This window comes from Elgaria multicarinata, chromosome 10 (assembly GCF_023053635.1).
Source record: "Elgaria multicarinata webbii isolate HBS135686 ecotype San Diego chromosome 10, rElgMul1.1.pri, whole genome shotgun sequence".
Classification (NCBI taxonomy): Eukaryota; Metazoa; Chordata; class Lepidosauria; order Squamata; family Anguidae; genus Elgaria; species Elgaria multicarinata.
In genome coordinates this window covers 34709216-34723302 of record NC_086180.1, presented here as the reverse complement: position 1 = coordinate 34723302, position 14087 = coordinate 34709216, and the positions used below count along the sequence as shown (strand labels likewise).

Below are 14087 nucleotides of genomic sequence, written 5' to 3'. Positions count from 1 at the left end.
TTTCTTAGATTAGCACTTCTAGATCAAAAGGAATCTGCATTTTAATTCAATACAATGAAATACACGAGTTTACACAAAACACATTCAGAATGTTTAAATCAACAATGCTGCCATTCACTTTAGAAGAAAATATAGCATTACAGTGATTCAAGTGAGTTCTTTCAATGCTGCAAATTCAAGGACTTACATACTTGTTGGAACATTTCACTTTTAAAACACCTCATGCAATTTTTTTGTCGATCTGGACCTTGAGGGTTGCAAGGGCATTGGATGTGCATTGCTGTTCTGCTTTCAACCCCAAAAGAAAACCAGTGGTTTCCTTTCACAGGCGAAGTGGGATTTCCCTGTCAATGAGGTGACTCATTCTTTCACAGTTGGATCTTCTGTCCCATTTTACACTATTGCACTTAATCAGTTGAGCAATTGACAATGCAGCAGTGTGTCCATGGTTTGGGTCAGTAATTTTGGGAATTACCATTTGCACAAAGTTGAACAATTCTGCAAATAATGAATTGCAAGCAATGAAATCTGTAGTGAGGGAGCTACAAAATTACAGGAATTCATTGAACAGGTCTCTTCATAAAATAGCAACCATGCATCCCAAGCACATTCCATTACTGAATCCATTGACAGCACAGGCATCTTTAATTGCATTGCCAACATATTCTTCAAAGCTTAGAATAATTTCCCAAACAAATTTGTTTGCAGAGTTCAGGAACAAATGAAATCAACTGTTCCTTCAGTAATATCCTGTTGACAATTTCAGTCTCTGCTCCTTTCTTGGACAAGTGCTGAGCAACCACCTTAGTAAGTTTTATTAACTTGGGTGATACATTGCTGCAGATATATGTATCCTGCAGGTATTGCACTAATTCTGCCGTAGCAACACCATACACAATTTGATCAGTGTAGCCAATTTATTTCTTCATGGGTTTATTCATATTTGGCACTTCCTGCTCTCTGGGAGGTTTACAAATGACAGTAAGAATGCAGAATTCCAGTAACGTGATCTGAATGCCCATGTGGGAATGGTACTATCCTGTAAAAGTTTTTAATGTACATCGCAGCATATTGGGTTTGAGATAGTGGAAGGCTGTTAAGGTACACCTCAGTTTGTGTTCGTGTAGGAAGACCCGAGTGCCAGAAAAACATAGAGTTCCAAAGTTTACAATGTCATGGGCATGGCTGCTTTTCAAACTTTGGTGAGCACTGATTTATTCAAGCATCATTAATTCTGCATTACACCAAATGCAGCTCATGTAGCTAGTATGATAATGTACACACAAATGATTTATTGGTGAACTTTTTGCATGCATCTGTATTAATACTGTAATATTGTCTGGTAAAACAAAAGAATTTAACTCTAAGCACAAACTTCACATTCAGTTAAAACATGGCTTTTTATCAAAGCCTTCAAGGGCTAAATTCCCCATGGTTACAGTTTTAATTGTTTTAAAGCTTTTAAAAAAATTATACGTTTTAATTTGTTAACGATTTAATACATTTTAGCTGTGTAAATTATTTATGTTTAAATATACCATCCTAAGATCCCAGTGATAATAGGGAGGGATACAAAAATTTTAATAAGGAATTAAAATATTTGATTCCAGTATTTTTCCCCCATAGGAAGAGCCTATTCAAAAACGTTACAACAAGCTTCCATTCCCCTACTTCCTAAGAGAATTTGTGAAGAACGCTATCGGACAAGGTTCACAGGGAGGATGCTCTGTGCTGGCAGCCTCCAAGAGCAAAAACGTGTGGACAGCTGCCAGGGAGACAGTGGTGGACCACTGATGTGCGAACGCCCAGGAGAAAGCTGGGTTGTGTATGGGGTAACCTCCTGGGGTTATGGCTGTGGAGTCAAAGACTCTCCTGGTGTCTATACCAAAGTTTCTTCCTTTGTACCTTGGATAAGAAGCATGACCAAACTATGACTATTCCCAGCCCCACTGTCCTCTCAATACAAAGCTGGGATACACTGTGGATGACACACACATTTTATCTGTATGTATAGGATATTAAGGTGTTTTGCCATGAAGTATTGTTGTCTTGGACTCATAACTCTTACATTCAAAGTGGGGGTAGGGTAAGCACACTTCTTTAGGGCCCCCTCTATAGATGAAACCCACAAACAAATAGCACAGATTAAAGTTGCACAAATCAAGTATATCATAAACATGAACTACCCATGGATTGTTTAAAATATGGGTAGTCATGAACAACCACTCACCCCCTTCCTCTTTGCTAAACAATCCAAGTATGTTTCTGTATTGTTCCCTGTGATGTCTAAACCTAGCATTTTGAATTTTTGAGGGAGAAAAATTCCCCTGCAGTCATGACTACGTATGGCTTAAACAACCCATAGGTAGTCATGACGTGTGAACCGGGTTACTGTTTCATCCCTTTAGACAACTTAAACTTCTTCTGGATCCCACTGCATAATTTTAGAGACAGTTGAAACAATTTATCATGCAAAAATCAGAAGCATATTTTGTCACAATTATCCATTCCTTAAAAAATATGTAGTTGGCAAAGGCAGGAGCATAACCTTAACAAATCTACCATTACGCATTTGCTTATTGGCAATTTTAAAGGCAATTGTTATAAAGCTACCTGCTGTACAAAGGATCTGGCTTTTAATGAACTAGTCTAATAAATGTCACTATGCCAGTAGTTTCTTTAAATTGCAAAATAGGAAACTGCAAATTATTTATAAATTTTATGTAGGTTTATCTACAAGACCATTTAAAGTTTAGGTTTCTTTTTTGCAACTGAATTTTGAACAATGTTTTAAAAGACGTAGCAATAGCTGCCAGCAGGGCAATATGTGCTAGTTCTGTATATTGTTTATGTACATTTGAAGTACAGGTGCAACCACTAGTAATGGTGTCTACCTTTTACTCAGTAATTTGTTACAATGGTGTTGGCCTTGGATGCTTGTACACATGTCAAGTATGCTTTTCATGTATTGCTTTAGATGTTGCAATGCTCATTTGAATAGTATAAAATCTATTTTAATATTTGGCCTCTTTTCACAATGACCAAAGTATACTAATGCAGCAACAGGCTATGCCCAACTTGAAATGTGTAAAATTGGGTGTTTCCAGTATTTATATAGGTTTTCTGCAACTTTGTACCCATGAGGCTGGCATGTTTTAACTTCATGAAACTAAGTACTTCTTTAATAAAATCTAAACTTGCTACGTTGATTCATTTCTACTTTTAATATACCCAGGGAAGGGGGAATTTAAAACCTTAACAAAGATTTATCTATTAACAGAGCTGACTTCTGGTGATTTACATTTTGATCAGAGAAGCCATACAATGTAAACTTGTGTGCCACTTACTGACAGTATTCATACTATTTGGTTTGTTGTATCTGCCATGTGATATACTTTGTCCTTACGCCGGGCCTCATTACACAAGTTCTAACCAACTTTCTATCAAATGCTGGATCAAATGAAAAAAGGATGCTCACCTACAAAGCTTTTCGTTGCAAATCTCTTTACTGCCCCCAATCTTTGGTCAGTTAAAATACAACAAGAACCACTAATAGGTAGCTATAGAACTGTGGCCATTTTCCTGCATGTTCCTTTGAAGTTATACCAAGGAAATTCTTGCTCTCCCAGTGTAAATTGTGTAAGCTTAGAAGAGCTGGGTTTCCCAGCAGTAATAATTTGTCTTTTATGAGACCCATATGTGCCTAAGGTTTTATTCAGACTTCCTCCTGGCCATTTCTACATGAGATAGGTACAACTGGAAATGAATAAAGTTATCAGTCAGAACATCATGAACACCTACTAATGCATACAATTATCTATTATGTAAATTTTTATGATCTGAGTGAGGATTTTAATGGATCTGGAATGCTTCCTGGTTTCTATACAGAGAACATGCAATTTTGTAGGAAATGCGAATACCACCCCCTAGTGGATAAAGTAGAATTTGATCTATATTTTCTAGACACTGCAGCCAATTTCTCTCCACTTAGATACATCCCTGCACATGGCCTAAAACTGCCTCCCAGAACACCAGTACTCTCAAAACCAATGCTATTATTAATTTATATAACACTTATCAATGCACATGGTGGTGTACAAAGTAAAAATAAAGCTTTTGTACTTTATACTCTATTGCAACTCAACCTAAGCTTGTTTTCCCAACATCCTCCAGATGTTTTGGGTGTCAACGCCATCAGCCCGTGGAAGCAATCTGGATCAAACCCTCACACTGATTATTTCAAGAGATGGAGGGAATCCTGTACACAAGGGAAAACCATCTAATGTTGCATATAGTTGGGTCCTTAGTTACAAGTCATTACAGCACGGCATGGAAGTTGATGGAAGTTTTTTCTACTTTCTGGGAGCTAATGAGGGACTCCACTGCTAGATACTCAAGATGGAGCTGTCTCAGGCACTTGGCAACAAGACAGCTTTTACCAAACAAAGCAGTAACAGGGTTGACAAGAACAAGCTAACATTAACTACTCTTGACATGATCATGTAACACTTGTTACAATCTAAATTGTGCTTTTAGCATATTTGCCATTTAAACTGTTCTATTCCTTTCCAACACATTTTGTATGACAAAAAGCTACAGCCTAATTCATTCATATTTTCTCGAGAGTCCCCAGGCAAGTGCAGAAGAGATCTCAGCCCAAATTAGATATCAGTGACACTCTTGGATACCTCCACCTTCCAATTATGGAGTTCCTTCCTCTTGGTGAACCACTAAGCTGCATTTATAAGTAAACATAACTTTTCTATGTGGCCCAAAAAACCTTTCCCCATTCAGCTCCAATAAACTGAATTGAGAAAACAGTAAATAATCACACACACTGAGCTTTATATCTACAAAAATAATACAGAGTAAGAAGTATTTCATTAGTATTTTAATATATCAAAGCCTCAGCATAAAGGAATATACATACATAGTAAGCCAATAAATTGGAGACCATTTCCACAAATTATTCAACAGCAGTTAAAGGACTCTTTAACTGCCTTTACAGCTCCAAGTAGAATAAGCAGAAAATTCAGTTACTTAAACTGCACTCAGTTGTATCCATGGATTTATTTAAAGTAACTTTATCAAATACCTGATTCATCCACTTGAGTTATTTATGTGTTGATTGCTACTAGGGTGGAGATTTTTTTGGGGCCCAAGGGACTAATTGGCTGAGAACGCATGTTGGGGTTTAAAACCATTCACCAGCAGTGAATGGGGCTGCACCCAAAGTGAGTGGGACCACCCCAGAGCTAGTGTGGGCCCCCAAAGCAACTGCCTGAAATCAGGCTTTTTATAAGCCTCCATTGGTCCAACTGAGACTTTTAAAAAGCTTCAGTATAGTATGGAAAGGAGGAGGGGAAACTCCTTATCTCTAATTGCTTGTCAGAAATAAGCCAGCAGGGATCAGGTCCTCTATGGGTCCAAGTTTCCCCACCCTTGAGCTAGATTTTTGACAAGAGCTCGTAGCCACTACAGCATCTCACCACTGAATAGGTTGATTTCCAGCTATCCTGTTAAGATAGGCACATGTTCAGAGAAAGGTATGGTTGCTGTATTGTGTAATACACATCTTCAAACCCAAAACTGCAAGCACAGGATACCCTGCAAAAATTAAAAAAAAATAGAACAGTAAGTTTTACAGCCCAAGATTTGTTACTGCAACTCATGATTGGACTAGGGCACACATTTTTCCTCAATCAATCTATTCCATGGTGCTTCACACTGACTTAAAAGTAGTACTAGAATACTTCAATACATTAACTATCTTTTAATGTCATTATATAAGCAGTATTGATAGTGGTGATAATCAAGGGCCAAACAGCTTTCCAAACATCAGACATGCCAGTATACTAATTAAACACAGCACACAAGCCTTCTCAATTATCTTTTAAGCTGTGTTTTATACTTTGAATGGTTTTAGTTTTTGTGAACCGCCCAGGGAGCTTTGGCTGTTGGGAGGTGCAATAAATAAATTAAATAAAAAATAAACTTTAAGGCACACTGCCATTCAATGTGCTGGTTCTAATGGGGGCTTTTAGAACTTTGTACCAATGCTCTTGGCAAATCTCTGCCATAAGAGTAATTCCAAGTAAATTTTAAAAAGACCAGTTTCCACATTTACATATATGAAGTGCTTTCAGCACATTGCTATCAATATACCCGAACCTATGTATAGTTTTAGCTTGCTTTGTTTAACCTCAGAAACCACAGGCGTTTAAGTTATGAAGGGTTGCTTCCAATGTTAGCCCAACTTAGAGAAGACCCACTGAATGAAGGGGAATCAAGTTGGTCATGAATTCATTTCAATGGATCTACTCTAGGAAGGTCTAAGATTGAAATAAACCCAGGACGTTTGAACATTTATCAGAGTGCATAGGAAAAATGCTTCCGAGGGAGCTTTTAAGGCCGGCTTCTCTCCACCCAGCCCTTCAAATCCCCCCGTGGTGCCGTGCAAAACGAACATGTTACTTGCCCAAGTCAGAAACTCTCCCCAATGTAATGGTGGGGGAGCTATGCCAAAGCAAGTTGACGTTTGTTCTACCATGAGTAGGAAGGGAGGCTGCCACACTAGCAGGTCCCATGGAAGCATGGAGGTTGTTCTCCCCACGGCGCACGCGCGCCGCCCACAGGGCACAAGATGGCGGACCAAAGCGCCCCCCCCCCCCGACAAGCGACCGTTTGCTCGGCTCGCGCCACCATGCTTCGAAATGACGCGGAAATGCAGTTATTTCCTCCCCCAACCCCCTTCTCTTCCTCCCAATTTCTGTGGGCTTCACCTCCCTTCATAGGCTCTTACCTGAGATTCCTCGCCGGGCGCCTCCCATCTCCCGAACGCCCAAACTGATTTTCGTCGTCTCTCTGACAGGATTTTTTCCTTCTCCTCTCTCTACATTTTTTTTTACCTCACAAAGCGCATGCGCGGCAGCCGCGCCTCGCTCTAAACGCCTCAGAAAGCCGCTCAGAACTTGAGCGGCTTTCTGAAGCCCGTAGAGCGAGGAGGAGACTCTCCGGCGAAAGCAGATAATTAACCGTAAGCTAGCGGAGTACTAACACGCCGATAAAACCACGATTATTCACAAGCTTTAGGCAGCGCCCCGACCCTCACACCCTCCCAGAGGCGCAATTGAAAAGAAAGAAGCGCCCCCCGCGTGAGCGCTTTTATAGCGGAAGAAACGCCCCGCCCCGTCGCGGGCATTGAAGAAGAGGCCGGGCCGCTGGTGCCTCCCGCGCGCTCCTGCTCTTCCTTCATCCGCCGGAAGTAGTGTGGGATGTCATACTTCCTTCGTTCCCCGTTTGTCGGTCTCGCACTCAGAATCCTATGGCTACTGGGCATGCTCAGTCCTCATTGGACTGTTGTGTTTTTGGAGGGTTTTCCCTTTAGTCCCCCCCTTAATCCCCCTTTTGTGTTGCAAATGTTGGGGTTTGCATAAGTACACTGATACTTTCCTGTTGTTTCTCAAAGTCCTATTTGGCTATATTGTCATAACTCAGTGTATGTGTATGGTATTAGTATTTACAAGTGGGACTTGCAACAAAAAGTTGCAGTATAGAGTGCTCCTGTTCAGGTAGCCAGCCATGCCCACTTCCACAGGAATTCATTCATAAGAGCCTTCTTCTTAGTCCCTCTGCCTCCTTTGTAAATCTTAGGTTTTCTCCTTGTTTGTCCATAATTTCCTTCTGTATCTGGATGGTACTGGTCTGGCCATGTAACTGTAACAAAAGAAACATAACTTTTGTATGTTTCTATTTATATGTTTGTTTCAGTTTTGTAAAGCCGCCTTGAATGCCAGTATTGGGGAAAAGATGGGATACTACTACTGATGGTGTGATGTGATCCCTCCCACCAAGCTACACATTCTGATGTGTGGTATTATTATTATTATTTATTTATATAGCACCATCAATGTACATGGTGCTGTACAGCGTAAAACAGTGAATAGCAAGACCCTGCCGCATAGGCTTACATTCTACTAAAATCATAGTAAAGCAATAAGGAGGGGAAGGGAATGCAAACAGGCACTGGGTAGGGAAAACAGGCACAGGGTAGGGTAAAACTAACAGTATAGAGGTTTTATAGTAAACCTCTTTACTATAGAGGTTAGCATTTGCTTTTTCAAGTGGCAAGGCTTCCTTACATTTTCTACTTGCTAAATAGATCTTTTGCTTTAGTAATTAGTAACAAGTGACATTGAGTGGGAAGGTATTTTCCCAAATTATTTCATGGCAATAGGTGTCTTTTGAGTTTGTTTTCTTTACTTTTTCTCCATAGTTTTCAGATTTCTATTCTAAGTAGTTGTGAGTTGCCAAACTAGTTTTCTTAAGAATAAATTTAAAAAAACGATTCCTCGTTTTTACAAGGAAAGGTGGTCCAGTGAATCATGCAGTAGTTTTGTAGTTAGGAGAAAATATAATATAGACTGTGTGTAATGTAAGCATATGTGAAGAAGTATGAATATCCATAAAACTGTAGTATTAAACATATACTCATCAGTTTTAAAAAAGACACAGTCCCAAACCTTTAGAATATTGTATAAACTCAAACAAATCAACAATAGTGATTAGTGAATGCTTCTCCATTTAATCTACTGTGTTCAGCAAACTCTAGAAGTGGAAGGAAGCAAATGCTGTGGTGTACAAATCAATCTGGCCACTGGGTGGTGCTTTTGTTGCATAGGTTTGACCAGCTATGTGGGGAAAAAGTTAAAAAAAAATTATATAAAAGCATATATGTTCCATCTATGGAATGCAATAGTGATGGTAAATAGTAATGCGTTTAATAACTTCACAATGACTGGGTTTGCACATCACAACAACCCATGTTTTTTTTGTTTTTTTTAAAAAAACCTGGGTTGTTGTGAACTGAGAGAACTAGTAAGCATGCTGGCTTCCCCGAGCCTGATTGCTCGCACTCCAAGTAGTAGGGGCTAAATAACCCAGGGTTTAAAAAAACAACAACTTGGGCTGTTGTGATGTTTGAACCAGACCATTGTGTAAGTAAAGGCAGTACTGTTTACAATCACTATTGCATTTCATATATGGAATATATATGCTACAGTTTAATTCTGGGTTGTCACTTGCCCACCAACCCAGAATTCGTGGTTCATGCACGTTAAACAATCCAGGGAGTCATTTACAATAACAGGTTTTTTTGTTTAACCCCCCCCCCCCCCCCCGGGTTGTTGTGACATGTGAAGTGGACCGATAATAACTTTGGGTGCTTCCACATAAGAATTTTATTTTGCAGTCAACCTGCCTTGTTCATGGAATTTTACAGGGGGTCCAGGCAAGATGGATGGTTGATATTCTGGAGATGACAGACTCGACCTTGGGGGAGCTAGGGGTGGCGACGGCTGACAGAAAGCTCTGGCGTGGGCTGGTTCATGAAGTCATGAAGAGTTGGAAGCGACTGAACGAATAAACAACAAAAGATGTAATCTTCAATTTGTAACTCTCCCGTTTGTTCTAGCTAGTTCGTCCATATTTTTTCTTACAACTAAAAATCTATTAAGGAAAAGATGGGATGGCTTCATAATGCCTTTTGATTGGTAGCACTAAGAGCCCTCTGTCTGGAAGCATTGTTCAGATGCCACACTTTTTGCATCTCAGAACAAATGAGTTTGATATTTGATGCATAAATCAATCTAAACTCTTTTTTAGAAATTTGTGCAGTATTTATATATCTCTAAATCCAAAAAGGATGCTTTACAAACTGATGGAATGTGACCCCAAAACAACTGATTTTTATATATTGTAGGGGCTATTTGAAGTTGGTAAGCAGGAAAGACAGTTTCAGTATCTGCTTTCATTACAATTGGTATTGGAAGCACTACAGTGTAAACATGGACTCATGTTAAAGGCTCAAGTCCTTATTTGTCATCACTGCAGTCCTGCTATTATCTTTGTGATTACATATGTAAAATATATAATTGTTTAACAAATTGTAAAGTGTTTTGTTATTTTGTGGCAATCTATGCAAGGTATTTAATTTTGCTTTTAGAATCATTTGGAGTAAGTCCATGGTAACCCCATTAGGTCTTGCTAATCCACTTGGGATTCAGTGAGTACAGGTGTTGTTGAATGCTAGGTCATAGATTGATCTTCAAACAGATGGGTTGGCTGCTTTAATATGTATTTTGAATGACAAGGAATATACTAGCATGACTATCTTAAATTGTTTGTACTCATGACTTTTCTGCATTCGTGGAATGGCTCTGCCAGTCAGCCTTAGCTGAGTCTTGAGTTCTGCTTTTAACTTATACTACAGCTGATTTTCAGGACATGTTTCTCACACACATTTCACATAGGCTTAGAATGAATGATTCTGTGCATGGAGGAAAAAAGCTTAACGGTCCAGGGCAGCTTGTGGCCTTCTAGACATTTTGGCCTACAATTCCCATCATCCCTCATCTGTTATCTGTGTTCTGCTGATGCAGCTGAATTGTATGCTAAAATATCTAGAGCACCACAAATCGCACATCGCTGGCTTAGGTTGCAATTCTATGCATGTTTGCGCCCTAAGCCGGGGTGGGCAAGTTGTAGGATTTCTGTAGGGCTTTGTAGGATTTTTTCTATCTAAATATGCATAGGATTGTGCCCTGAACTACTTAAAGAGGATCCTACTTTGATCACCATGTAATGTGACTGTCAAACCTTCAATGGCCAGAAACCAGAAGTCTCAAAGGGTGCTTCCAGACTAGGCTTTTCTTATGCAATCAGCCTGCCTGGTTCACAAAATTTTACTGGGGGTTTGGTGGTCTTCCACCCTTGACTTCGAAATTCAAAACCTCCCACCATGGGGACTATCTAGGATTGCCAGGTCATTTAACTGGAGATGGCGCTTTACTCCTGTAACTACCAAGTGCCTGAGTGAGATTCTTGGTGGGTCGTCTAATGAAACAGTAGACCACCAGTGCAGAGGCCACCAGTGAGGGAGGAAGCAGCAGCCAGGCCCCTCTCCACCGTGCCTGGGTCCAGCTCCAGCTGAGAGCCCCCTCCCTCCTGCTACCAACTGTCTCTGCAGAGGCCACCAGTGAGGGAGGAAGCAGCAGCCAGGCCCCTCTCCACTGTGCCTGGGTCCAGCTCCAGCTGAGAGCCCCCTCCCTCCTGCTACCAACTGTCTCTGCAGAGGCCACCAGTGAGGGAGAAAGCAGCAGCCAGGCATCTCTCCACCGTGCCTGGGTCCAGCTCCAGCTGAGAGCCCCCTCCCTCCTGCTATCAACTGTCTCTGCAGAGGCCACCAGTGAGGGAGGAAGCAGCAGCCAGGCACCTCCCCACCATGCCTGGGTCCAGCTCCAGCTGAGAGCCCCCTCCCTCCTGCTGTCTCCTGTAACTGCTGAACTTTCCAACTAAGATTGTAGTGCCTGAATTTGCTTTCCTTTCCCCCCCCTCCTCCTCCCTCCCAATCCCCTTTCCTTTTGTGTCATGTCTTTTAGATTGTAAGCCTGTGGGCAGGGACTGTCAAGAAATACTTTTGTAAGCCGCCATGAGAGCCTTTTTTGGCTGAATGGCGGCATAAAAATACTTAAATAAATAAATAAAATAAATAAATAAAACAGTAGATGAGGCAAATAAAATATGAGCCAAGCTGACTCAGTTTTTTGTTTCTTGAAAAACACACCTAAAAGCAAAGAATTATCCAGAGCAATGCAGCTTTATGAAGATTTCTTCATTTTGAAAGATGTTACTGTTGGTGATTGTTGTATTTCCAATGAAGAGAGAAAAATGTGCTTGTTGGCATGCAAGGTGGTATGAATTTCCACTATTTGCCTTAAGGATTTTGTTCCATTATATTTTAAAATAAATAACCTGTAGGGAGCCCCAAACATCTATACTTGCTTCAGCAAAGCTCCATTTCATAGAGAAGGTACAGAAATTACATGTATCTCAATTACTCCATTACCTGGCCTTATAGGCCCCTTACAACTCTTACTATTCTATGATTTCATAGTGTTTGAGCAGGAGGGAAATAGGCCAAGGGTAGATTAAAACACACACAAACCATGTGCTCCTGTATGTGTCTACTCAGAAGCAAGTCCCATTGAATGCAATGACTTACTCCCAAGTAAGAATGAAGAAAAAAGCAGAATGATGACTATTCAGATGGACAGTGTGGGACTTGTAGCCTATGCTCATTAGGTATGGACAAATATTTTCAAGGTAAACCCTGATAATGAAGATCAAGCAATGAAAGATCCCAGGATGCAGTATGGACCCCTATTATGTGAATATTAGTGAATATAGATTGTGCATTGGCAGTTCTCCCTTATGTATATGCATGAAGTTGAATCCAGATCTAGTCATGCTTAGAGTAGACCCATTAGTCTACTCTAATGACATGATGATAAGTCTCATTGATTTCAGTGGGCCAGTTTCAAATATGACTAACTCTAGATCTAGCCCATAGCTTTTCATAATTGGTGGCTCAGTCTGCCTATTAAGACTGTTAGTCCACTTATCCAATCCTGCCTACTCTGGTTAGCAGTAGAGGTCTTACCCAGCCTTGCCACTTGAGCCCAGAACTGGATGCTTTGGAATGCATTCTAAAAATGATAGTCTCATGTCTCTCCAAGTCTCCAGGAGATAGGGGTAAGTCATATGTAATGGCAAACAACGGTTCCAAGTGAACCTTGGCTTATTGGGATCAAACAGTGTACATGCGGGTAGGCCCTCTGTCCATAGTTTATCATAATGAGATTTCTGGCTTGTCTCTCCTCAAACAAGCCAGAGTTATATGCCAACAACAAATCCTGGCTTATGGTTCTGTCTTGTTTGGGGAGAGACAAGGCCTATAAGACCAGGTGATGTCATGATAAACAAACAATGAACAGAGCATATGTGGCTTGTTTAGTCCCTCCTGCTGGCATCGGAAGCCAGGTATGAGCGATCGGGCAGTATGCACCAGCACGCTTGCTCAATCACAATCGGCCAGGATTCTTTTGAACCATGGTTTATTACGCTGTGCGAACCCACTATGTCACTGTGCTGCAAACTTCCTGCTTCCACAACTGACAGCCAATGAAGTGGAGTGGTGATGGACAATAACTTGTGGCATAGTAACGTATCATGCACTTGATTTTACTAGGAGGTACTGCAAAGTTGTTTTCAGCAGTAGTCACATGTTTTTTTAATGTCTAATTCTTGTGGAAGATCCTTTAACTGGCATTAGAAACTTCTGCATGCCAGCATGCCCTCTGCTACTGAGTTCTCACTTTTCCTGTATAGTGCTGTCTAAACAGTTTCTGTTTAGATAGCACGAGGCTGTTCTGCCTCTCAATTTTAATAGCGTAAAGTGCTGTGCTTTCCCCCCTTCTGTGCTGCATATGACTGTTCAAAGCAATTTTTATAGTCTTTATCGCTTCCCTTTATTGTAATAGTATGGATGTGCAACTGTAGCACACTTGAAAAATCCTGGCTCTGAAGATAAAAAAAGGGTGACAAGGCAGTAAAACAAGCAGCCACACAGTAGAATGTTAACCACATGGAAACAGCAGGCAGCACTTTCTAAAATAAATAAATAAATAAATGAAACCCTCTACCAGTCAGGTCTGTTTTCTTGAATATGTTATATCTTGATGTCAAGATCCCATAACGTTGGGGGAACAGTAAATGAATTTGTATTAGAATAAAATCACTACCAACTGGTGAGGCTGTTTTCTTATCAGAGTTTATTGTTGCACAGCAGAAATCATGCCACTATTAGAATAATGTCTAGTTTATATTTTATTTTAAAAAATTGAGAAAAACATTTCCAGCAATTTTCATTCAATGTGAATGAGAAGAATCTTACGTCTATAAACACTGAAATATCTATTTTATTCTTCCTGAGGAAGCTTCACATTTTTCAGCAATAATAAAGTATAATCTGTACAATATGTTCTGAAGATTAGTTCTACTCATTTTCTGTGCAAATCTTGCAGCAGAACCTTATGTATTTGCTTGGATTGCTCGATTGACATCAGTTGTTTTCCCCCCTTTGTTTTTTTTTTTTTTTAATATTTATTCCACAAATCACCCCTGGTTTTTTTTTTACTAACACAACTGTTTCAGACAGCTAACTTTCAGAGTCACTTCTATGAATTTTT

The 14087-nt window shown here is 40.2% G+C and overlaps 1 protein-coding gene, 1 long non-coding RNA gene and 1 other non-coding gene across 3 annotated transcripts in view; 1 reads left to right on the top strand and 2 right to left on the bottom strand.

Annotated features, from left to right (window-relative positions):
- PRSS12 (serine protease 12) overlaps positions 1–2333 on the top strand; it is an 84377-nt gene extending 82044 nt beyond the window's left edge. The window contains exon 13 of the mRNA XM_063136105.1: positions 1627–2333. Coding sequence (XP_062992175.1) covers positions 1627–1934 — 308 coding nt within the window. The 3' untranslated portion in view covers positions 1935–2333. The remainder of the gene's footprint in view (positions 1–1626) is intronic.
- Positions 2334–4873: 2540 nt separating this feature from the next.
- Positions 4874–7113, bottom strand: LOC134404650 (uncharacterized). Its single transcript, XR_010025894.1, has 2 exons — positions 6803–7113; positions 4874–5607 (listed from the first exon to the last, which is right to left on the bottom strand). It is a non-coding gene; the product is annotated as an uncharacterized LOC134404650 (long non-coding RNA).
- Positions 6466–6599, bottom strand: LOC134405220 (small nucleolar RNA SNORA24). Its single transcript, XR_010025947.1, has one exon. It is a non-coding gene; the product is annotated as a small nucleolar RNA SNORA24 (small nucleolar RNA).
- Positions 7114–14087: the final 6974 nt, after the last annotated feature.